This window comes from Cucumis sativus, chromosome 4 (assembly GCF_000004075.3).
Source record: "Cucumis sativus cultivar 9930 chromosome 4, Cucumber_9930_V3, whole genome shotgun sequence".
NCBI lineage: Eukaryota > Viridiplantae > Streptophyta > Magnoliopsida > Cucurbitales > Cucurbitaceae > Cucumis > Cucumis sativus.
In genome coordinates, this window is record NC_026658.2 from 11040298 (window position 1) to 11065077 (window position 24780).

Sequence of the window (24780 nt, forward strand, 5' to 3'; positions counted from 1 at the left end):
TCTATTTTTCCCTCCCTCTATTAGTGCCTAGTATCAAAAGGATAAATATTTAAAACTCTATTAGTTTGGGATTTAGATTGATGACCATAAAATTTGAGTTTGAATTGATATAATTATTAGTTTTCATAATCTAAATTGATACAAAAGCTCATGATGTAAATTGATATTTGCCCATGAAATTATTACACATTGTGTATACGATGGGTGATGACCGTTCTTATAATTGACTATATTATAACTTATTTTGACTTAGAATGTTCAAGATGATCAAAAATGTCTATCAATACGGAGACAGTTTCAATTCGAAAACTCAGACCGAACAGATTACACCGAAAAATAATCTTTCCACGAGTTCTGTAGTATTGTCTTTGAAAGAAATAATATACAAATTTGTAAATCTAGGAAAATTATAAAAATACTATTATTCTTTCAAAAAGAAAGGGAAAATGAAAATTAGATATCGAAGAAAACACATTCAGTCGAGAACCACGAGACGTATTATTTAGATATAACAAAACAAAATGATAGTTCACCTTGTAAGGTAGGTTAATTTCCACAATCTCCCCAAAATTTGAAAATACTACAATAGAAAAAATGCGTTTCCATGAGCCACAGATTTCTTCCGCTCCAAGATCTAACTGGCCCTTTATCTACGGAATTCAGAAAGAGTGAAAGTCATAGTTCTTTTTATGAATTTGTTTCCCTCTTGAGACGCCAAAGCCAACGCATCGCTTAAGCCATTTCCTTCAATGGAAAAAAGATTTATCCGGGAAGAAAGAATTATACCTAATAATGTGAAGCTGTACAACATCGCTCTACATTAACCAGCCGCACCTGAGTACTGAGTAGATAGTTGTAAACGACAATATTTGCGATATCATAATAGGAGCAGATAGTCAACAAATTCACCAACTCAATGCTCTAAACCGTCTGCTGATGTCCATCTGCATACTCATCCTACAAAGACTAAACCTAATTAGTTAGAACTTAACAGCAACATGTGGAGAGCGGGGGTACGACAATCTACTGCAGCAAAATAAGCTATAACAGAAAACAAATGCTGAAAAGCAGCATAGAGTTATTGATAGCATCGGTGAAATAACAGTTCAAGATTTGACGTGCAAAACATCAATACAATTATGGAAAACCAAGCCTCCTTCTGAAGTTCACAGGGGGAAAATGATGCATAAATTAATCTTCAGCTCTACAAATTGACCATAGTTAACTTGGAGGAGAATACTCCCCAGGGAATCTTTTTGTGGATGTCAGAGCCAGGTTTCGCACACTACTCTACAACATTTGGATGTCAAGAAAACTCGTAAAAACTTAATTTCTAGGTAGGCGGCCAACATGGATTAAACCCATGACCTCTTAATCATTTATTGAATCAAGCTTCTCACATGCATTTTATTGAGTATTCCTTTGTATTTGAAATACCTAGTCTCTTAAGTTGACATCAAAAGAAATAAACACGTCAAAAAAGAACATGTATAACAATGCAGAATAAAAGATCTATGTTTACAAAGATAAAGAGGCGGAAATCACTACCAATCCAAGAACATTAGTCAATAGGTTAAGACAAATTTAATTATATCAACACTTCAACATTTTTCTTCATTTTGAGGGTCTGAAGTTTGTAGAATGCAAACAAGTGAAAATCAATCAATATTTTAAGAGAAAATGACTTTATAAGGATTTGAGCACAACACCTCTTGCTCAAAATCATGTTAAAAAACTGTTGACATGTTGTGAGTGGGTGAGTCCCACATTGAAGAAACCAAGGAGACTCGCACTCCTTATAAGATAGATGAGCTACTTCTCTCATGCCAATTGATTTTGAGATGGAACCTCATACTATCAAATATGGTATCAAGGTCCATTAAACCCAAACGGGTATTCAGTCTAAGATAGGTGAACCTAAAGAGACACCATCTTGAGGGGGCATGTTGAGATGTAAGTCTCACATTGGAAAATCCAGGGAGACTCACACTCCTTATAAGATAGGGTCACTCCTCTCATGCCAATTGGTTTTGAAATGAAACCCCATAATATCAAACAAAAACCATCAACCCAAAAGTTTAAGTACACGGGTAACATTAAATTTAATTATATCCACACTTCAAAAGTAAAAATAAATAAATAAATCCAAATGTTTCAAATGTCAAAACACAGGCTCTCTGAGACACAAAACTGAACCAATGAACAATTTTATGCCATTTGAAAACAAGAAACTACTGGCTTATTTAGAAAATATTAAAGAGATTTGTGGATAAGCCATGATTTCACAATGCCATGGTATAAAGAAAATCTTTAACAATCCCCGTGGAGTCAGATTATCTCCCCATTGGTTTATGTAATGCTTCTAACAAGATTATCACGAAAGTTATTGCAAACAAATTGAAATTGGTTATTTTAAATGTGATTTTCTAGACTGTGGCGCAGAGTGCTTTACCGCTAGGCACTCAGTTATACATCAATATCATAGGAGAGATAAGGCAAGAATGAGAGAAACGAATAAGGGTGGGGACCACTATAACGGAGGTTATAAATAGAAAGTCTGAGGGAGGGAAGGGCAGTCAGTTACTCAGTAGAACCTTCTCGAGAGTTAGGTTGAGGGCAGAGACGATCGATTGTGATTGTGCTATGAGTGAATGTACTTAGGGTTATCAACCCATTCTTTTAATAAATCAATATCGTCTATTTGCGATACCTTTCATCTTGGTATCAGAGCCGAAAACCTAGGAAGACTATCAAAAATGGTACAGAAACGTTTGGAAGAGAAGATGGAGGCAAACAATGCAGAGACCGCGGCAATCACAGCAGAGATTTAGAAGATGCCGAAAATGGAAGAAACAATATAGCCATTCTATGGGCTTGAAACACCCATTTACGACGAAAGGCATGGCTAATGTTTTTGTGAAGGAGATAGTAAAGCTTAACGAATATCCAAAATCTATTGTTTTCGACAGAGATAAGGTGTCCTAAGCCATTTGTGGCATGAATTATTCAAGCTATCAGGGACTCAATTGAATAGAAGCACGGCTTACCATCCACAATCAAATGGTCAAGTGCGGAGGTGGTAAATAAAAGCCTTGAAGCCTACCTTTGTTGCTTTTGCGGGAAAAGATTCTCACAATGGTATGTTTGGTTGCACTAGGCAGAATACTAGCATAATACTGCCTATAATGCTTCCATTAATATCACTCCATTTCAAGCTCTGTGTGGTCGAGTACCACCAACTCTAATTGCTTATGGAGAGCAAATGACCACCAATTCCGCCCTTGATCAACAGTTGGGGGAGACAAATGTAACCTTGGGAATTTTGAAGGAGCATTTGAGAATGACTCAACAACGTATGAAGAAATTTGCTGATTGAAAAAGAAGAGAATTGGAGTTTGAAATAGGAGATTGTGTGTATTTGAAACTATGACCTTATAGACAGACCTCGGTGATGGCAAGATGTAATGAGAAGCTAGCACCTAAGTACTTCGAGCCCTACTGCATTGAAGCAAGAGTGGGGAAGGTAGCACATCGCTTGGCCTTACCAAAAGAAGCTTTTTCTCGCAGTTAAAGAATGCATTGGGATCAAATAAGACAGTGAAACCAGCACTACCTCCCCTATCGAATGGGTGACCAAACTTGAAGAAGTCTATGGCTACCACAAAAATCCAAACACAGGAGGATGGGAGGTATTAATTGCTTGGAAAAGACTGCCTCCACATGATTCTACTTGGGAAATAATTGAAGATTTTAACCGACAATTTCCTATGCTTCACCTTGAGGACAAGGTGGATTTAGAAAGTGGGAGTAATGTTAGGCCCCAGTTATACATCAACATCATAGGAGAGATAAAGGCAAGAACGAGAGAAACAATTAAGGGTAGGGAACACTATTAGGGAGGTTATAAATAGAAAGTCTGAGAGAAGGAAGGGTAGTCAGCTACTTAGTAGAACCTTCTCGAGAGTGAGAGGTTGAGGTAGAGACGACAAAATGTGATTGTGCTATGAGTGAATGTACTTAGGGTTATCAACCCATTCTTGTTAATAAGATCAGTATCGTCTATTTGTGATGCCTTTCTTTTCTCCCAGGTAGACTCATATAATGTGTAAGATATGAAATGTATTAATTATGTGATGTCCAAAACTAATGGAAGGAAGGGGTTGGCAATTGTAAGCTCGATAAGAGCAACGCATATGATAGGTTGGAATGGGTGTTCTTACAATGTATTTTGGGTCGTTTGGTGTTTGCTAGGTCGTGGGTTGCACTTATAATGGATTGTGTTTCATCTTTTAGTTTTTCTATTAAGATCAATGGGACTGCAATGAGATTTTTTTATCCTCAAAGGAGGACTCAGACAGGGTGATATATTATCTCTTTATCTCTTCTTGTTGTGAGTGAAAGGATTGTCCAATTTACTTTTGCATGCTCAACAAACCAAGAGAAACACCGGGTGCCAAACTCTTGTATTAAGAAAGATGCAAATTGTTGTAAGAAATTGAAATAAAATAGGCTTAATTTTCTAAAACCAAAAAACAAAAACAAAATGGTTACTAAACAGAGTTTAAGATTGTTCAAACGGATAATGAGGTGCAATTCCATCCCCATGTATAGATGAAATTTAATCAAAGCAGTGATGGAAATCAATAAGACACCAGCAGAAGTTAAACTTTCAATATTTAGGGACAAACTTCACAGTTTAAGGCTGCATTTACTTCATTGCTAAAAAGTTCAACGAACGTACTATATAATATTGAGTGTTGGCGACAGAATTTAAAGATCTAAAAGTCCAATTGCCAGGCAAGTTTGTTCCATCCTTCTATAAGTCGCAAAGAAGAGAATCAATTAACTAATTTCAATTTCTCTCAGTTACCATGTCCACCCTCTAATATTTCATTTTAACCCAAACAAAAAAAATGGAAGTCTACCTTTTAAGTTTCAACAACATCAGGGTGGGGGATTGAACCTCCAACCTTTAGGTAAGAAAGTCATGTCAATACCACTAAGCCAAACTCATGCTCAAAGAGTTTATTGAAAAATGAAGGCTTAGTGAAACAAAAGCTTTATTTAATAGGCAAAAAGAAACTTATGCTCAAAGTATACAAACTCCTTAAGAGAAAAATGAAAAAAAAATAATAATAATAAAGGTTAAAGAAAAAACCCTTGCATGGTGCAATGTTTTGCAAAAATAAATAAATAATAATAATTTGAAATCATATAAGTAACAGTTTAGGGTCTTTTCAACAGTTGAGGCACGCCCATCACGGTATGCCCACCTGCTATCATCCAGTGAAATATCCAATTCATTTCAAACATAATAAATTTTGGTCGGCAGAGTGAACAAAATTCTATAAGCCTAAGAAACTAACAGGTTTCATTATCTGAGATAAGGTTACTCACATCTGCTACTTGGAAATGTCTGGACAGCTTTGATCGAGATACATCTGGCCCAGAGGTAGAACCATTATCACCATTACCGAAATGAGAGATCTGCAACAGAAAATAGTAAAAATTGATGCTACAATTGGTTGGTTACTGTCGACCAAAAATAACAGAAACGAATGACACTGAAACAAAATATACGACACGGGGGTAGCCCAATCTCCAAAGCTAGGTGTGTAAGAGAAACCCTCTTTTCTCCTTCAAGACGAAATAATTGCATTTCATAGAACACATAAGACATCAGAAAGGAGGAGGAAAAATCAAACTCCAGCCAAGCTAAGGGTATCGTGAGAAACTCCTCCAATTGGCAAAAATATAGGAAAAATTACGATCTATATGGAGCATAAAACTTGCACAGAGTGACCAACAAGAAAATTTGATCCAAAAACCCTCTTAATAGATTTAATTTTGTTGCTTTCTGAATGAAAATGACTATCAATGAGAAAGAATGAACAAATACAAAGGCATGCAAAAAAAACCAGCAAACCAAAACACCCCAACTAAAAGAAGAGGGTCATCAAACTAAGTAAAATGTTTCCAATGGAACAACTACACAAGTTCCTCGAAATCGAAGTCTAAAGAGACACATGAAATCTAACCAAATCTCTCACTATGCACCCTCTCCCTACCCTGAAAGACCCGATTGTTCCTCTAACCTCAAATGTCCCCGATAATAGCGCAGGTCTCGACAAGCTGTAAAAACCATCCTTTGTCTCTAAAAGGCAAACGGAGGAGGAACTCCTCGATCATCGCTCTGACACTCCAAAGGCCAGCAAAGCTAACACCGAACTCTTGGAGGAAAGAACTCCACACAACTTGCACATAACGCCAATCTCAATAATGATGATCATCAAGATCTTCCTCCGCCTTCTGACAAAGCATGCAACAAAAAGGCCTGACAAGCGAAGCTCTCCTCCTAACAAGCCTATCAAAAGACTAAACAAGGACTTGCATGTACAACCCAATTAGGATTTTAGGGTTCCAAACACGAACATCCATTTTTCCCTCCTTAAAATTGAACCCCTCAAGCAAAGAAAAAAGAGAGGTCACCTCCATCATTTCCCTATTGGTCAAATTAAGACGGAACTCAAAAGAAAAAGACACAGGATTCTCCGATCCAACCAAAAGATCCAAAACCATACAATTTTTGGAAGATGACAAATGATAAAGATGCAAAAATAATGAACAAAGGGAATTCTTCCCCACCCATCGATCCTCCCAAAAGTATGTGTTCTTACCATCCCCCACAAAGCAACGAGTAAACCTAATGGCTATGACCTTAGCAACAATCTTGTAGAAACTCATATACTAGGTCTATAGATCTACTAAACTCCTTAATTCTCCTTGCCCTCTCGTTTCATCGATGAAAGACTTGTCCAAGACACTGCAACCATGAAACTCCTCAAAGACGTCCATATCTCTCATTAAGATCTCAATTATCTTGATAGAAAGTCCATGTAAAACCTGTCACCTAAAAAAGGTCCTCGTCTCTAAACAAACCAAAGATAACCTTCCAAATCCCCTCTAAGAAAGAGATGGGCTTCCAAACTACTTTTTCCCGTCTACAAGATAGGGGACCAGTCCAAACCATCAAGTAAAGGCCTTGGATCAATTAGGGGGATTACTTATAATGAAGAAACTTGACTTTCATTAAGAAAAAATGAAAGAATATACAAGCACCCGCGCACACACAAAAAAAAAAACCCTCAAAAGTGAGCTAAGCTACAAGAAAGGGCTTCTGTTAAGAGAAATAAGCCCTAACAAATAATTAAAAAGAGCCTAGAAATTGAGGCTTAAAGAGAAACAAAGAAGAGTAAAAAAGTGAGAGTTATATGGCGATGTTTGGACAATAGGTGACATATAAAGAAGAGTAGAAAGAGAGCACTATCTCTTTAATCTCTCAACCTCCCTAAACAATTTTCCCCATTGTAGCCTCAATCATGATCGTGCTTCTCCTCCACTAGAAACTCTATGGAAAAGAAGTATTACAGTTTCCCTCTTTACCCCACCTACATTAGTTTTTTGTCTCTAACAAATTGTCTTTCTCTCTCCTCCATATCCTCAAAATTCCCTTTATCCTTAACCTCATCTTCCCTCAAATGTTCACCAATATGCCCGTGATTGTCTCCAGAATCTCCTATTTCATCAACTTCAAATCTCCAAAGACATTCTGGTTTACTCTTTTCAAACGGCATTCAAAGAGCCAGTTTTTTTTGGAGTTAAAAGATAACTTTACAAAAATTCATTCAGTACAAGAAACTTATAGTAAGGCCAATCCTCTTCTTCTTAAAAGAATTGTGTGCCGAAAAAGATGCCATGGAAAACCAAATACTTGTAGAAAAATAAAATAAAGCAATAGCTAGCAGATTTAGAACTAATAAATGAATGACAAGAGATCAAGAACGGGTGCATGCAGGAGTACATAAAAAAAATTGATACATTACCCCAGACAAACATTTACTATCTTGACCATCTTCAAATAGGGACGAGTAGTAAGTTGGATCATAGATAGAGCCCCCAATCATGTCATCGGAACCTGATGGTTGTCTAACTACAACAGGAGTAGCCGGGCTAAGAAAACTATTTCTCAGATCGTAGTCTGCCTCTCGGGGAACTGAAGTTTCCATGTATGAAATCCCCAACCTGTAAATTTGAATCCAAAGTAGAGAAGATGATAGCCTAACAGAAAATCCAATAATCTGCATAGCCAGAGTAAGCTTCACTGAAAAGGTAAAAAGGGGTCCATATTGCTTGGATGAGATGTTCCTGCATATAAGCAATCTTTAACTCAATTTACAGGGTAAAACAGCAGTCAACACCGTGTATCAATTTAGAAGCACAATATGCATATTCCCACGTAAAAACATCGGAAGAGGAAAGGCAGGCAAGAAGATAGATGTCGGGACCAGTAAAATACATTGCTCAAATAGAGTTTTACAAAAATAAATAAATAAATAATTTTGATTGGATGATATGCGAGCAGTGTCTGATGATAAAAGGTTCAAGTGTTGTTGCAAACTATACAAGATCAAAGCTTCCTTCAAATCTCTTTTTATTAATCATAGGTAATTCAAAATCAAATTTTGTCAGAATTTATAATATCCACTTAGTGTTTGAAGTTTCAGTGTTAATTGAATAGCTTCATCTATATCATACGAAGCATATGAACGTGCAAATTACAATTATACAAAATAACACAAGCTTGGATTTCTGATTTTATTGTGTGAACAAGGGTAAGTAATGGGCAGTCAGGACGCCCATTCTCAGAAACAAACTAACAAAACATAATTAAACGAAAGAAAGGGAGAGACCATGTGTCGTAGGCGAAAAGAATAAACCAGAAGACGTCGAGGAAAATGGCAGAGAAGAGGAGAACAGCGTATGTACGACCAAGACTCTGACTGCTGCTCTCTATGGCTACCAACGCGAACAATGCGATTGCCAAATTTATAAGCAAAACACCATTGTACAATGCCCCTAGGGATCCAATCAATGCGCACCCGATCTATGTCGTGCGCATTTACAAGGAAAAAAAAGAACAAGAATATATAGATTAAGAATGCAAAAAAGGAAAGAACAAGAGAAGAATGAGAGTCAAAGATAAGGGCAAGAATGCACCTGAATATAAATGAGAATGACGGCGAAAGACTGAAGCCTATCATAATCACGAAGCCATGGCCGAAGTCGATCTCTCAATGAATTGCAAAGCATGATATACCATTTGAAAAATCCACCTAACCCCACCAACGAGCCGTCCTAACCTCTTAACCGCTCCTGTTGGCCGCTCGATTTCGAATTTCTCTCTTCTTTGTTTCTTTTTCCTAAACCGCAAGAACACCGTATGATCAAATCATTCATGAGCGAGTGAGACGAGTACAAGCGCGATGCAGCGAGGACGAGGGAGTAATCTATTGAAAGAAGAATCAATTCTGAAAAGGCAATTAAGTAGTTTTTAGGTTGAAGATTTTAAACTGTGTGGCAACGGAATTTGGAAACTAGCGTTGGATTTCTTTCTTGCTCGAAACTTGAAGATAATGCGCTTTAGTTGTTTTAAAATCGATGTTAATTTTTTTTTCAAATGAAAATATATATTTTATAAAATGTTCATTAAAATGTCTATTAAAATGTTGTAAAAATTTAGTTATTTTTATTTTTACAAAATATAGTTTTAATATTTTGCTCTTTTTTCAAATGTTCCTTTATTTGGATGGTTTATGGTTTATGAATTTGAAAAAGTTCATAAATATATTTGAGTAAAAACTAACAAATTTGTATGTATTACTCGAAAAAGTATAGGTGTATTTTTTTTAAATTGTAAAAAGTCTAAAACTATAGTATATACCACAAACAAAATAATTTTACGCATAGCACAACAAATAGTAAAATATATCATGTTCTCCTCTTTTCTGCCATTTTCTTCGACGTTTTCTGGTTTATTATTTTCGCCTACGAAACATGGTCTCTCCCTTTCATTCTTTTAATTATGTTTTGTTAGTTTATTTTTTAGAATGGCGTCCAACCACCCTTTTGAGTTTTTCTTTTTCTTTTGGCCTAATTTATCAATTCAAAAATTATCACCGATAACATTTATGATAATTGCTACCAATTATATATGTCATCATTTTTAGATTTTGATGTAGTGCTCTATTCAAAAACTTGAATCTTTGTTCATTTCTTCAAGATTCGACTTATAATTATAAAGTCAACTTGACCTTGAAAGAATTCTTCTCGATAATGGGTTCTTCTTCTAATAATTCAGTTTTGATTTCTTGCTATTTTTTCTTTGTAGCTAATTCAATCCCATTCAGCCCCAAATATCATTTCAAACCAAAATTGCACTCTGCATAGTGCATATGCAAACTAATCCCTTCCAATATCCTCCAAAAATATTCTCTTTAATAGTTTCCCATTTCTCTATTGTCTGAAAATTAAATATCTTTTCATTTTAAATTTTTTTCTTATAATATAATTATTACGAAAGACTAATAGTTTCTCATTTACATTTTTTAAATTAAACATTTTTTAAATTTCTTTTGTAATATAATTAAATATAGAAGATTAGTGGTTTTTCATTTATATTTCTTCAACTTTGATTATTATATAAAGAGCTTTTTGGTTTCTTTCTACCAACGTTATTGAGTAGTTTATTCCATTAGTTTCTTATTCTTTCCCTCTCGACTTTTTCTTCAAAAATTCAATATTTAGCATGTGAAGTAGAAATGCATTTGAAGAAGATCGAGTGTATATAAATAGAGGGTAAATATGTAAATGTGCACTTAATTTCTTGACACCCCTAGGTCCTAACTCACCTAGCTAGCTATAAATACTCAATAATAAGACAACATTATTTAGTACTTTGTATTTTTCTTATTTCCTTACGTAACCTATGAAATAGAAGATGATAGTGTTACTCGCATGGAGCTGACCTATTTAATTTATATGAATATATATTTATTTTTCTATAGTATATATAAATGCATGGATGAGGAGACATTTTTTGTTTCAACTTTGCCCTTTTATCGTAAGTTTTTTTTTCATTACTATTTTGGTGGCAATTTTGTTATTTAAATACAAAATTTAACGCAGTTAATTGCTAAATTAATTAATTTTTTGTAAGTTGTTTCATTAATATGATGATTGAATTATGACTTTTATGTTATTTAATTAATTTATTTATTGTTCTCTCATTCCAATATTTCTTCCTAAATGTAAGAAAATTTTTCTCTACACATCTTTAAAAAAACTCAATTTTTTCTCTAACTAATTAATTCTTCTTTTAAACTTCTCTTTTCCACCTCCATTATTTTCATCTTTCTCTTAACATTTTATCTTTCACCTATTAACGTTCTCTTCTCTCTTATTAACCGTTGTGTATCATCTTCCAACCTTTCAATTTGATCCTCTTTGAAATGTTTTAGTATAAATATTTTATTATTTTCTTTCATTCAAACTGATCATAAGTCACAACAAAAAACTAAGATGTAAAGAATAAATCAAAATATCATTCATATTTCTCTATTATTTTTTTTTCATTTTTGTTGTATTTACTTCTATATATAAATATCTTTGTTTGTATTCCTCCATGGATGTTTAAATCATGGGATCTAAATATATGTTTGTGTGTATTTTTTTCACGACATATGTTTGAGTCATGTAACCATGAAGATCTTTTTTTTAGAATGTAACAATGAGGAATCTTGAACAATGTAAAAGAATACATTCTTTGCTCGTGTTTTTTTTTCATTTAATTAATTTTGTTTTTTATTAGAATTGTTTTATTAATAAAATGGTGAAGTGTGGTTAATACACTTTTTATTGTGATTGAATTATCTAACTTTATTGATATCTAATTATTAATTATAGTTAAAGGTTTAATCCTCCCCTTTTTTCACTTTCTTTTTTATGACATTTTTATCAAACATTTTTTCTTAAATAAACTCATTATCAAATAATTTAATGATAACAATAGTAATGTGTATTATATATATATATATATATATATATATATATATATATATATTTAAATGATGTATCTTTTGTACGTTTGAAAATTAAATTTGTTGATTGTTGTTATATATGTGATTTTTTTATTGACTTCATATTTTTTTACATTAATTTAGCAAGTTAAAAGAGTCACGTCCAATAAACGTGTTGAAAGACTAGTACAATGGAGAAAAAGTAGATAAGAACTATAGGTAGATGTTGGGTCCTTTCTTCGTAGGCTATAGCATTGGTCATTTTCTCAACGTTTTGGGGCGAAATAAAAACCGACACCCGGTCATATTTTTTTCAGCATTTTTTGGGGCAAAATACTTTAATGCCACTCAAAATGAGGCCACCCAATAGTTAGATTTGAATTTTCGAGACCTTCCACATTGTTCTAAATTGGGTCCTTTATTCGTAGGCTACAACATTGGCCCTTTTTCAATGTTTTGGAACGAAAATAAAAACCAACTCACGGGCATATTTTTTTCGGTCTTTGTGGGCAAAAAACCTTAATACAACTCAAAATGAGGTCAACCAGTAGTTAGATATGAATTTTTGAGACCTTTGACATCGTTCTAAATTGGGTCCTTTCTTCGTAGGCTATAACATTGACCATTCTTTCAACGTTTTGGGCGAACATAAAAATCGACTCCAGGACATCTTTTTTTCGGCCTTTATGGGTAAAAAACATTAATACCACTCAAAATGAGGTCATCAATAGTTAGATGTGAATTTTTAAGACCTTTGACATCGTTTTGAATTGGGTCCTCTCTTCGTAGGCTAATGCATTGACCATTTTTTCAACGTTTTGGGGAAAAATCCAAATTGACTCCCGAGCATATTTTTTGGCTTTTATGAGAAAAAAACTTTAATACCACTCAAAATAAGGTCACGCAGTAGTTAGATGTGAATTTTTTAGACCTTTGACACCGTTCTAAGATGAGTCCTCACTTCGTAGGCTAATGCATTAGCCCCTTTTTCAACGTTTTGGAGTGAAAAATAAAACCTGACTCCCGGGCATATTTTTTTCGGCCTTTATGGGAAAAAAACTTTAATACCACTAAAAATAAAGCCACTAAGTGGTTGGATGTGAATTTTCGAGACCTTTGACACCGTTCTCAGATGGGTTCTCTCTTCGTAGGCTAATGCATTGGCCATTTTTTCAAAGTTTTGGGGTGAAAATAAAAACTGACTCCAGGGCATAATTTTTTTCGGCTTTACGGGCAAAAGACTTTAATACCACTCAAAATGAGGCCACCGAGTGGTTGAATGTGAATTTTTGAGACCTTTGACACCGTTCTAAGATGGGGTCATCTCTTCGTAGGCTAATGCATTGGCCCTTTTTTCAACGTTTTTGGGGCGAAAATAAAAACTGACTCCCGGGCTTATTTTTTTCGGCCTTTACGGGCAAAAAACTTTAGTACCACTCAAAATGAGGCCATCCAGTGGTTGGATGTGAATTTTTGAGATCTTTGACACCGTTCTAAGATGGATCCTCTATTCGTAAGCTAATGCATGGGCCATTTTTTCAACGTTTTGGGGGCGAAAATAAAAACTGACTCCCGAGCTTATTTTTTTCGACGTTTACCGGCAAAAAACTTTAATACCACACTCAAAATGAGGCCATCCAGTGGTTGGATGTGAATTTTCGAGACCTTTGACGCTGTTCTAAGATGGGTCATCTCTTTGTAGGCTAATGCATTGGCCCTTTTTTCAACGTTTTGAGGCGAAAATAAAAAACTGACTCGGGCATATTTTTTTTCGGCCTTTATGGGCAAAAAACTTTAATACCACTCAAAATGAGGTTACCCACTGGGTGGATGTGAATTTTCGAGACTTTGACACCGTTCTAAGATGGGTCCTCTCTTCGTAGGCTAATGCATTGGCCATTTCTTCAACATTTTGTGGCGAAAATAAAAACCCACACCGGGACATATTTTTTCAGACTTTACGGGCAAAAGACTTTAATACCACTCAAAATGAGGCCCCCAGTGGTTGGATGTGAATTTTCGAGACCTTTGACACCGTTCCAAGATGGGTCCTCTCTTCGTAGGCTAATGCATTGCGCCCTTTCTTCAACATTTTGGGGCGAGAATAAAAACTAACTCCCATGCATATTTTTTTGGGCCTTTACAGGCAAAAGACTTTAATACCACTCAAAATGAGGCCATCTAGTTGGATGTGAATTTTGTGATCTTTGACACCGTTCTAAGATGGGTCCTCTCTACCTAGGCTAATGCATTGGCCCTTTTTTCGACGTTTTGGGGCGAAAATAAAATCGACTCCCGTGCATATTTTTTTCGACCTTTGTGGGCAAAAAACTTTAATACACTCAAAATGAGGCCACTCAGTCGTATAGTTGATGTGAATTTTTGAGACCTTTGCCACTGTTCTAAGATGGGTCCTCTCTTCGTAGGCTAATGCATTGGTCCATTTTTAAACGATTTTGGGCAAAAATAGAAATCGTCGCCCGGGCATATTTTTTTTGACTTTCATGGGTAAAAAACTTTAATAGCACTCAAAATGTGGCAAATCAGTAGTTAAATGTGAATTTTTCGAGACCTTTGACACGTTTAAGATGGGTCCTCTCTTCGTAGGCTAATGTATTGGCCATTTTTTCAACGTTTTGGGGCGAAATTAGAAATCGACTCCCGGGCATATTTTTTCGGCCTTTATGGGCAAAAAAGTTTAATACCACACCAAATCAGACGACCCAGTAGTTAGATGTGAATTTTCGAGACATTTGACACCGTTCTAAGATGGGTCCTCTCTTCGTAGGCTAAAGCATTTGCCATTTCTTCAACGTTTTGTGGTGAAAATAAAAACCCACACCGGGACATATTTTTTCCGACTTTACGGGCAAAAGACTTTAATACCACTCAAAATGAGGCCCCCAGTGGTTGGATGTGAATTTTCGAGACCTTTGACACCGTTCCAAGATGGGTCCTCTCTTCGTAGGCTAATGCATTGACCCTTTTTTCAACGTTTTGGGCAAAAATAAAAACTGACTCCCGTACTTATATTTTTCGGCCTTTATGGGCAAAAAACTTCAATACCACTCAAAATGAGGCTACCGAATGGTTGGATGTGAATTTTCGAGACCTTTGACACCGTTCTAAGATGGGTCCTCTCTTCGTAGGCTAATGCATTGGCCCCTTTTTCAACGTTTAGGGGCGAAAATAAAAATCGAATCCTGGACATATTTTTTTTGTCCTTTATGGGCAAAAGACATTAATACCACTCAAAATGAGGCTACCCAGTGGTTGGATGTGAACTTTCGAGACATTTGACACCGTTCTAAGATGGGTCCTCTCTTCGTAAGCAAATGCATTGGTCCTTTTTTCAACGTTTTGGGGCAAAAATAAAAACGACTCCCGGACATATTTATTTCGGCCTTTACAGGCAAAAGACTTTAATACCACTCAAAATGAGGCCACCCAGTGGTTGGATTTGAATTTTCGAGACCTTTGACAGTGTTCTAAGATGGGTCCTATCTTCGTAGGCTAATGCATTGGCTCTTTTTTCAACGTTTTGGGGCGAAATAAAAACCGAATCCTGGACATATTTTTTTTGGTCTTTATGGGCAAAGACATTAATACACTCAAAATGAGGCCACCGAGTGATTGGATGTGAATTTTCGAGACCTTTAACATCGTTCTAAGATGGGTCCTCCCTTCGTAGGCTAATGCATTGACTTTTTTTTCAATGTTTTGGGGCGAAAATGAAATTCGACTCCCGAGCATATTTTTTTTGCCTTTATGGAAAAAAACTTTAGTACCACTCAAAATGAGGCCACACAGTCGTTAGATGTGAACTTTCGAGACTTTTGCACCGTTCTAAGATGGTCCTCTCTTCTTATGCTAATACATTGGCCTTTTTTCAACGATTTGGGCGAAAATAGAAACTGACACCCTGGCATATATTTTTCGGCCTTCATGGGCAAAACACTTTAATAGCATCCAAAATAAGGCCAACAAGTCGTTAGATGTGAATTTTCGAGAGCTTTTACACCGTTCTAAGAAGGGTCCTCTCTTCATAGGCTAATGTATTGGCCTTTTTTCAACGTTTTCGGGTGAAAATAGAAACAGACTTTCGGGCATATTTTTCGGCCTTTAGATAGCCGGAGGATAGGTGTGGAAACCATCGATATTGCATCCTGTATGACAAAGAAAAAAATCCAGGGCATAGGGGTCAGGTGGGGCTCGTTCGTGGTGCACAACGGTTGCCCCAAAAACAGTCCAAAATCGGCAAGGCTTTAGCCTACGAAAAATCGGCCGATTTTTAACGTTGTGAAAAAAGTCCCGAAAACTCACAGATAACTACTAGGCGGCCTCACTTTGAGTAATATTAAGGTTTTTTCCCCAAAAAACCGCTCGGAGATGCCCCACACTCAGTTTTTATTTTCATCCCGATACTTTTCCTCCAATGGTTTAGTTGTGTTTCTCTGATCTTGTGGAACTATTTAGACCGATGATAGCCGGCGGATAGGTGTGGAAACCCATCTATATTGCACCCAGTATGACACAGAAAAAAGTCCAGGGCCTAGGGGTCGGGTGGGGCTCGTTCGGGGTGCACAACGGTTGAGCCAAAAACGGTCAAAAATGGCCAAGGCCTTACCATACGAAAAATCGGCGGATTTTTAATCGTGTGAGAAACGTCCCGAAAATTGACAGATAACTACTAGGGGCCTCACTTTATGTAATATTAAAGTTCTTTCCCACAAAAACGGCTCGGAGATGCCCAGACTCACTTTTTATTTTCGTCCCAATACTTTTTCTTGGTTTAGTTGTGTTCTTTGATCTTGTGCAACCTATTTAGACCGATGATAGCCCGCGGATAGGTGTGGAAACCCATCTATATTGCACCTAGTATGACAAAGAAAAAATCCAGGGCCTAGGGGTCGGGTGGGGCTCGTTCAGGGGTGCACAACGGTTGCGCCAAAAACGCGTCCAAAATAGCGAAGCCCTTACCATACGAAAAATCGGCGGATTTTTAACCGTGTGAGAAACGTCCCGAAAATTCACAGATAACTACTAGGCGACCTCACTTTATGTAATATTAAAGTTCTTTACAAAAACGGCTCGGAGATGCCAGACTCAGTTTTTATTTTCGTCCCAATACTTTTCTTCCATGGTTTAGTTGTGTTTCTTTGATCTTGTGCAACCTAATTAGACCGATGATAGCCCGCGGATAGGTGTGGAAACCCATCTATATTGCACCCAGTATGACACAGAAAAAAGCCCAGGCCTAGGGTCGGGTGGGGCTCGTTCGGGTGTGCACAACGATTGCGCCAAAACGGTCCAAAAACGGTCCAAAAATGGCGAAAACAAAAACTGACTCCAGGGCATATTTTTTCGGCCTTTATGGGCAAAGAACCTTAATACCGCTCAAAATGAGGCCACCCAGTAGTAGGGGTGGAATTTTCAAGACCTTTGGCATCGTTTCTAAGACGGTCCTCTCTTCGTAGGCTAATGCATTGGCCCTTTTTTTGACTCATTTTGGGGCGAAACAAAAACTGACTCTCGGGCATATTTTTTTCGGCCTTTATGGGCAAAGAACCTTAATACCGCTCAAAATGAGGCCACCCAGTAATTAGGTGTGAATTTTCGAGACCTTTGGCATTGTTCTAAGATGGTTCTCTCTTCGTAGGCTAATGCATTGGCCCTTTTTTACCCGTTTTGGGGCGAAAACAAAGACTGACTCCCGGGCATATTTTTTCGGCCTTTATGGGCAAAGAACCTTAATACCGCTCAAAATGAGGCCACCCAATAGTTAGGTGCGAATTTACGAGACCTTTGGCATCGTTCTAAGATGGGTCCTCTCTTCGTAGGCTAATGCATTGGCCATTTTTTTACCGTTTTGGGGCGAAAACAAAATCTGACTCCCGGGCATATTTTTTTCGGCCTTTATGGGCAAGAACTTGAATACGCTCAAAATGAGGCCACCCAGTAGTTAGGTGTGATTTTCGAGACCTTTGGCATCGTTCTAAGATTGTTCCTCTCTTCGTAGGATAATGCATTGGCCCTTTTTTAATCGTTTTGGGGCGAAAACAAAAACTGACTCCCGGGCGTATTTTTTTCGGCCTTTATGGGCAGAGAACTTTAATACCGCTCAAAATGAGGCCACCCAGTAGTTAGGTGTGAATTTTCGAGACCTTCGGCACCGTTCTAAGATGGGTCCTCTCTTCGTAGGCTAATGCATTGGCCCTTTTTGACCCGTTTTGGGCGAAAACAAAAACTGACTCCCGGGCGTATTTTTTTCGGCCTTTATGGGCAGAGAACTTTAATACCGCTCAAAATGAGGCCACCCAGTAGTTAGGTGTGAATTTTCGAGACCTTCGGCACCGTTCTAAGATGGGTCCTCTCTTCGTAGGCTAATGCATTGGCCCTTTTTGACCCGTTTTGGGGCGAAAACAAAAACTGACTCCCGGCGTATTTTTTTCGGCCTTTATGGGCAGAGAACTTTAATACCGCTCAAAATGAGGCCACCCAGTAGTTAGGTGTGAATTTTCGAGACCTTCGGCACCGTTCTAAGATGGGTCCTCTCTTCGTAGGCTAATGCATTGGCCCTTTTTGACCCGTTTTGGGGCGAAAACAAAAACTGACTCCGGGCGTATTTTTTTCGGCCTTTATGGGCAGAGAACTTTAATACCGCTCAAAATGAGGCCACCCAGTAGTTAGGTGTGAATTTTCGAGACCTTCGGCACCGTTCTAAGATGGGTCCTCTCTTCGTAGGCTAATGCATTGGCCCTTTTTGACCCGTTTTGGGGCGAAAACAAAAACTGACTCCCGGGCGTATTTTTTTCGGCCTTTATGGGCAGAGAACTTTAATACCGCTCAAAATGAGGCCACCCAGTAGTTAGGTGTGAATTTTCGAGACCTTCGGCACCGTTCTAAGATGGGTCCTCTCTTCGTAGGCTAATGCATTGGCCCTTTTTGACCCGTTTTGGGGCGAAAACAAAAACTGACTCCCGGGCGTATTTTTTTTCGGCCTTTATGGGCAGAGAACTTTAATACCGCTCAAAATGAGGCCACCCAGTAGTTAGGTGTGAATTTTCGAGACCTTCGGCACCGTTCTAAGATGGGTCCTCTCTTCGTAGGCTAATGCATTGGCCCTTTTTGACCCGTTTTGGGGCGAAAACAAAAACTGACTCCCGGGCGTATTTTTTTTCGGCCTTTATGGGCAGAGAACTTTAATACCGCTCAAAATGAGGCCACCCAGTAGTTAGGTGTGAATTTTCGAGACCTTCGGCACCGTTCTAAGATGGGTCCTCTCTTCGTAGGCTAATGCATTGGCCCTTTTTGACCCGTTTTGGGCGAAAACAAAAACTGACTCCCGGGCGTATTTTTTTCGGCCTTTATGGGCAGAGAACTTTAATACCGCTCAAAATGAGGCCACCCAGTAGTTAGGTGTGAATTTTCGAGACCTTCGGCACCGTTCTAAGATGGGTCCTCTCTTCGTAGGCTAATGCATTGGCCCTTTTTGACCCGTTTTGGGGCGAAAACAAAAACTGACTCCCGGGCGTATTTTTTTCGGCCTTTATGGGCAGAGAACTTTAATACCGCTCAAATGAGGCCACCCAGTAGTTAGGTGTGAATTTTCGAGACCTTCGGCACCGTTCTAAGATGGGTCCTCTCTTCGTAGGCTAATGCATTGGCCCTTTTTGACCCGTTTTGGGGCGAAAACAAAAACTGACTCCCGGGCGTATTTTTTTCGGCCTTTATGGGCAGAGAACTTTAATACCGCTCAAAATGAGGCCACCCAGTAGTTAGGTGTGAATTTTCGAGACCTTCGGCACCGTTCTAAGATGGGTCCTCTCTTCGTAGGCTAATGCATTGGCCCTTTTTGACCCGTTTTGGGGCGAAAACAAAAACTGACTCCCGGGCGTATTTTTTTCGGCCTTTATGGGCAGAGAACTTTAATACCGCTCAAAATGAGGCCACCCAGTAGTTAGGTGTGAATTTTCGAGACCTTCGGCACCGTTCTAAGATGGGTCCTCTCTTCGTAGGCTAATGCATTGGCCCTTTTTGACCCGTTTTGGGGCGAAAACAAAAACTGACTCCCGGGCGTATTTTTTTCGGCCTTTATGGGCAGAGAACTTTAATACCGCTCAAAATGAGGCCACCCAGTAGTTAGGTGTGAATTTTCGAGACCTTCGGCACCGTTCTAAGATGGGTCCTCTCTTCGTAGGCTAATGCATTGGCCTTTTTGACCCGTTTTGGGGCGAAAACAAAAACTGACTCCCGGGCGTATTTTTTTCGGCCTTTATGGGCAGAGAACTTTAATACCCAAAATGAGGCCACCCAGTAGTTAGGTGTGAATTTTCGAGACCTTCGGCACCGTTCTAAGATGGGTCCTCTCTTCGTAGGCTAATGCATTGGCCCTTTTTGACCCGTTTTGGGGCGAAAACAAAAACTGACTCCGGGCGTATTTTTTTCGGCCTTTATGGGCAGAGAACTTTAATACCGCTCAAAATGAGGCCACCCAGTAGTTAGGTGTGAATTTTCGAGACCTTCGGCACCGTTCTAAGATGGGTCCTCTCTTCGTAGGCTAATGCATTGGCCCTTTTTGACCCGTTTTGGGGCGAAAACAAAAACTGACTCCCGGGCGTATTTTTTTCGGCCTTTATGGGCAGAGAACTTTAATACCGCTCAAAATGAGGCCACCCAGTAGTTAGGTGTGAATTTTCGAGACCTTCGGCACCGTTCTAAGATGGGTCCTCTCTTCGTAGGCTAATGCATTGGCCCTTTTTGACCCGTTTTGGGGCGAAAACAAAAACTGACTCCCGGGCGTATTTTTTTCGGCCTTTATGGGCAGAGAACTTTAATACCGCTCAAAATGAGGCCACCCAGTAGTTAGGTGTGAATTTTCGAGACCTTCGGCACCGTTCTAAGATGGGTCCTCTCTTCGTAGGCTAATGCATTGGCCCTTTTTGACCCGTTTTGGGCGAAAACAAAAACTGACTCCCGGGCGTATTTTTTTCGGCCTTTATGGGCAGAGAACTTTAATACCGCTCAAAATGAGGCCACCCAGTAGTTAGGTGTGAATTTTCGAGACCTTCGGCACCGTTCTAAGATGGGTCCTCTCTTCGTAGGCTAATGCATTGGCCCTTTTTGACCCGTTTTGGGGCGAAAACAAAAACTGACTCCCGGGCGTATTTTTTTCGGCCTTTATGGGCAGAGAACTTTAATACCGCTCAAAATGAGGCCACCCAGTAGTTAGGTGTGAATTTTCGAGACCTTCGGCACCGTTCTAAGATGGGTCCTCTCTTCGTAGGCTAATGCATTGGCCCTTTTTGACCCGTTTTGGGGCGAAAACAAAAACTGACTCCCGGGCGTATTTTTTTCGGCCTTTATGGGCAGAGAACTTTAATACCGCTCAAAATGAGGCCACCCAGTAGTTAGGTGTGAATTTTCGAGACCTTCGGCACCGTTCTAAGATGGGTCCTCTCTTCGTAGGCTAATGCATTGGCCCTTTTTGACCCGTTTTGGGCGAAAACAAAAACTGACTCCGGGCGTATTTTTTTCGGCCTTTATGGGCAGAGAACTTTAATACCGCTCAAAATGAGGCCACCCAGTAGTTAGGTGTGAATTTTCGAGACCTTTGGCACCGTTCTAAGATGGGTCCTCTCTTCGTAGGCTAATGCATTGGCCCTTTTTGGGGCGAAAACAAAAACTGACTCCCGGCGTATTTTTTTCGGCCTTTATGGGCAGAGAACTTTAATACCGCTCAAAATGAGGCCACCCAGTAGTTAGGTGTGAATTTTCGAGACCTTCGGCACCGTTCTAAGATGGGTCCTCTCTTCGTAGGCTAATGCATTGGCCCTTTTTGACCCGTTTTGGGGCGAAAACAAAAACTGACTCCCGGGCGTATTTTTTTCGGCCTTTATGGGCAGAGAACTTTAATACCGCTCAAAATGAGGCCACCCAGTAGTTAGGTGTGAATTTTCGAGACCTTCGGCACCGTTCTAAGATGGGTCCTCTCTTCGTAGGCTAATGCATTGGCCCTGTTTTGGGACCTTAGGTGTGAATTTTCGAGACCTTGGCACCGTTCTAAGATGGGTCCTCTCTTCGTAGGCTAATGCATTGGCCCTTTTTGACCCGTTTTGGGGCGAAAACAAAAACTGACTCCCGGGCGTATTTTTTTCGGCCTTTATGGGCAGAGAACTTTAATACCGCTCAAATGAGGCCACCCAGTAGTTAGGTGTGAATTTTCGAGACCTTTGGCACCGTTCTAAGATGGGTCCTCTCTTCGTAGGCTAATGCATTGGCCCTTTTTGACCCGTTTTGGGGCGAAAACAAAAACTGACTCCCGGGCGTATTTTTTTCGGCCTTTATGGGCAGAGAACTTTAATACCGCTCAAAATGAGGCCACCCAGTAGTTAGGTGTGAATTTTCGAGACCTTGGCACCGTTCTAAGATGGGTCCTCTCTTCGTAGGCTAATGCATTGGCCCTTTTTGACCCGTTTTGGGGCGAAAACAAAAACTGACTCCCGGGCATATTTTTTTCGGCCTTTATGGGCAGAGAACTTTAATACCGCTCAAAATGAGGCCACCCAGTAGTTAGGTGTGAATTTTCGAGACCTTTGGCACCGTTCTAAGATGGGTCCTCTCTTCGTAGGCTAATGCATTGGCCCTTTTTGACCCGTTTTGGGGCGAAAACAAAAACTGACTCCCGGGCATATTTTTTTCGGCCTTTATGGGCAGAGAACTTTAATACCGCTCAAAATGAGGCCACCCAGTAGTTAGGTGTGAATTTTCGAGACCTTTGGCACCGTTCTAAGATGGGTCCTCTCTTCGTAGGCTAATGCATTGGCCCTTTTTGACCCGTTTTGGGGCGAAAACAAAAACTGACTCCCGGGCATATTTTTTTCGGCCTTTATGGGCAGAGAACTTTAATACCGCTCAAAATGAGGCCACCCAGTAGTTAGGTGTGAATTTTCGAGACCTTTGGCACCGTTCTAAGATGGGTCCTCTCTTCGTAGGCTAATGCATTGGCCCTTTTTGACCCGTTTTGGGGCGAAAACAAAAACTGACTCCCGGGCATATTTTTTTCGGCCTTTATGGGCAGAGAACTTTAATACCGCTCAAAATGAGGCCACCCAGTAGTTAGGTGTGAATTTTCGAGACCTTTGGCACCGTTCTAAGATGGGTCCTCTCTTCGTAGGCTAATGCATTGGCCCTTTTTGACCCGTTTTGGGGCGAAAACAAAAACTGACTCCCGGGCATATTTTTTTCGGCCTTTATGGGCAGAGAACTTTAATACCGCTCAAAATGAGGCCACCCAGTAGTTAGGTGTGAATTTTCGAGACCTTTGGCACCGTTCTAAGATGGGTCCTCTCTTCGTAGGCTAATGCATTGGCCCTTTTTGACCCGTTTTGGGGCGAAAACAAAAACTGACTCCCGGGCATATTTTTTTCGGCCTTTATGGGCAGAGAACTTTAATACCGCTCAAAATGAGGCCACCCAGTAGTTAGGTGTGAATTTTCGAGACCTTTGGCACCGTTCTAAGATGGGTCCTCTCTTCGTAGGCTAATGCATTGGCCCTTTTTGACCCGTTTTGGGGCGAAAACAAAAACTGACTCCCGGGCATATTTTTTTCGGCCTTTATGGGCAGAGAACTTTAATACCGCTCAAAATGAGGCCACCCAGTAGTTAGGTGTGAATTTTCGAGACCTTTGGCACCGTTCTAAGATGGGTCCTCTCTTCGTAGGCTAATGCATTGGCCCTTTTTGACCCGTTTTGGGGCGAAAACAAAAACTGACTCCCGGGCATATTTTTTTCGGCCTTTATGGGCAGAGAACTTTAATACCGCTCAAAATGAGGCCACCCAGTAGTTAGGTGTGAATTTTCGAGACCTTTGGCACCGTTCTAAGATGGGTCCTCTCTTCGTAGGCTAATGCATTGGCCCTTTTTGACCCGTTTTGGGGCGAAAACAAAAACTGACTCCCGGGCATATTTTTTTCGGCCTTTATGGGCAGAGAACTTTAATACCGCTCAAAATGAGGCCACCCAGTAGTTAGGTGTGAATTTTCGAGACCTTTGGCACCGTTCTAAGATGGGTCCTCTCTTCGTAGGCTAATGCATTGGCCCTTTTTGACCCGTTTTGGGGCGAAAACAAAAACTGACTCCCGGGCATATTTTTTTCGGCCTTTATGGGCAGAGAACTTTAATACCGCTCAAAATGAGGCCACCCAGTAGTTAGGTGTGAATTTTCGAGACCTTTGGCACCGTTCTAAGATGGGTCCTCTCTTCGTAGGCTAATGCATTGGCCCTTTTTGACCCGTTTTGGGGCGAAAACAAAAACTGACTCCCGGCATATTTTTTTCGGCCTTTATGGGCAGAGAACTTTAATACCGCTCGAAATGAGGCCACCCAGTAGTTAGGTGTGAATTTTCGAGACCTTTGGCACCGTTCTAAGATGGGTCCTCTCTTCGTAGGCTAATGCATTGGCCCTTTTTGACCCGTTTTGGGGCGAAAACAAAAACTGACTCCCGGGCATATTTTTTTCGGCCTTTATGGGCAGAGAACTTTAATACCGCTCAAAATGAGGCCACCCAGTAGTTAGGTGTGAATTTTCGAGACCTTTGGCACCGTTCTAAGATGGGTCCTCTCTTCGTAGGCTAATGCATTGGCCCTTTTTGACCCGTTTTGGGGCGAAAACAAAAACTGACTCCCGGGCATATTTTTTTCGGCCTTTATGGGCAGAGAACTTTAATACCGCTCAAAATGAGGCCACCCAGTAGTTAGGTGTGAATTTTCGAGACCTTTGGCACCGTTCTAAGATGGGTCCTCTCTTCGTAGGCTAATGCATTGGCCCTTTTTGACCCGTTTTGGGGCGAAAACAAAAACTGAC

The 24780-nt window shown here is 39.5% G+C and overlaps 1 protein-coding gene across 5 annotated transcripts; it reads right to left on the bottom strand.

Moving 5' to 3' along the window:
• Nucleotides 1-460: 460 nt before the first annotated feature.
• LOC101215314 lies at nucleotides 461-9478 on the bottom strand. 5 transcript variants are annotated; one of them, XR_004216113.1, is made up of 6 exons: nucleotides 9058-9478; nucleotides 8751-8944; nucleotides 7884-8205; nucleotides 5398-5487; nucleotides 835-957; nucleotides 461-744 (listed from the first exon to the last, which is right to left on the bottom strand). XR_004216113.1 is itself a non-coding variant. In XM_004149585.3 (5 exons), exons 1-5 carry the CDS (start codon nucleotides 9148-9150, stop codon nucleotides 922-924), a joined length of 735 nt encoding a protein of 244 aa, XP_004149633.1. In that variant the 5' UTR covers nucleotides 9151-9478; the 3' UTR covers nucleotides 461-921. The 5 variants fall into 5 exon arrangements, 2 of the variants coding, with proteins under 2 accessions (XP_004149633.1, XP_011653507.1); XR_969249.2 differs by having other exon boundaries at nucleotides 461-650; nucleotides 787-957; XR_004216114.1 differs by having other exon boundaries at nucleotides 835-966.
• Nucleotides 9479-24780: the final 15302 nt, after the last annotated feature.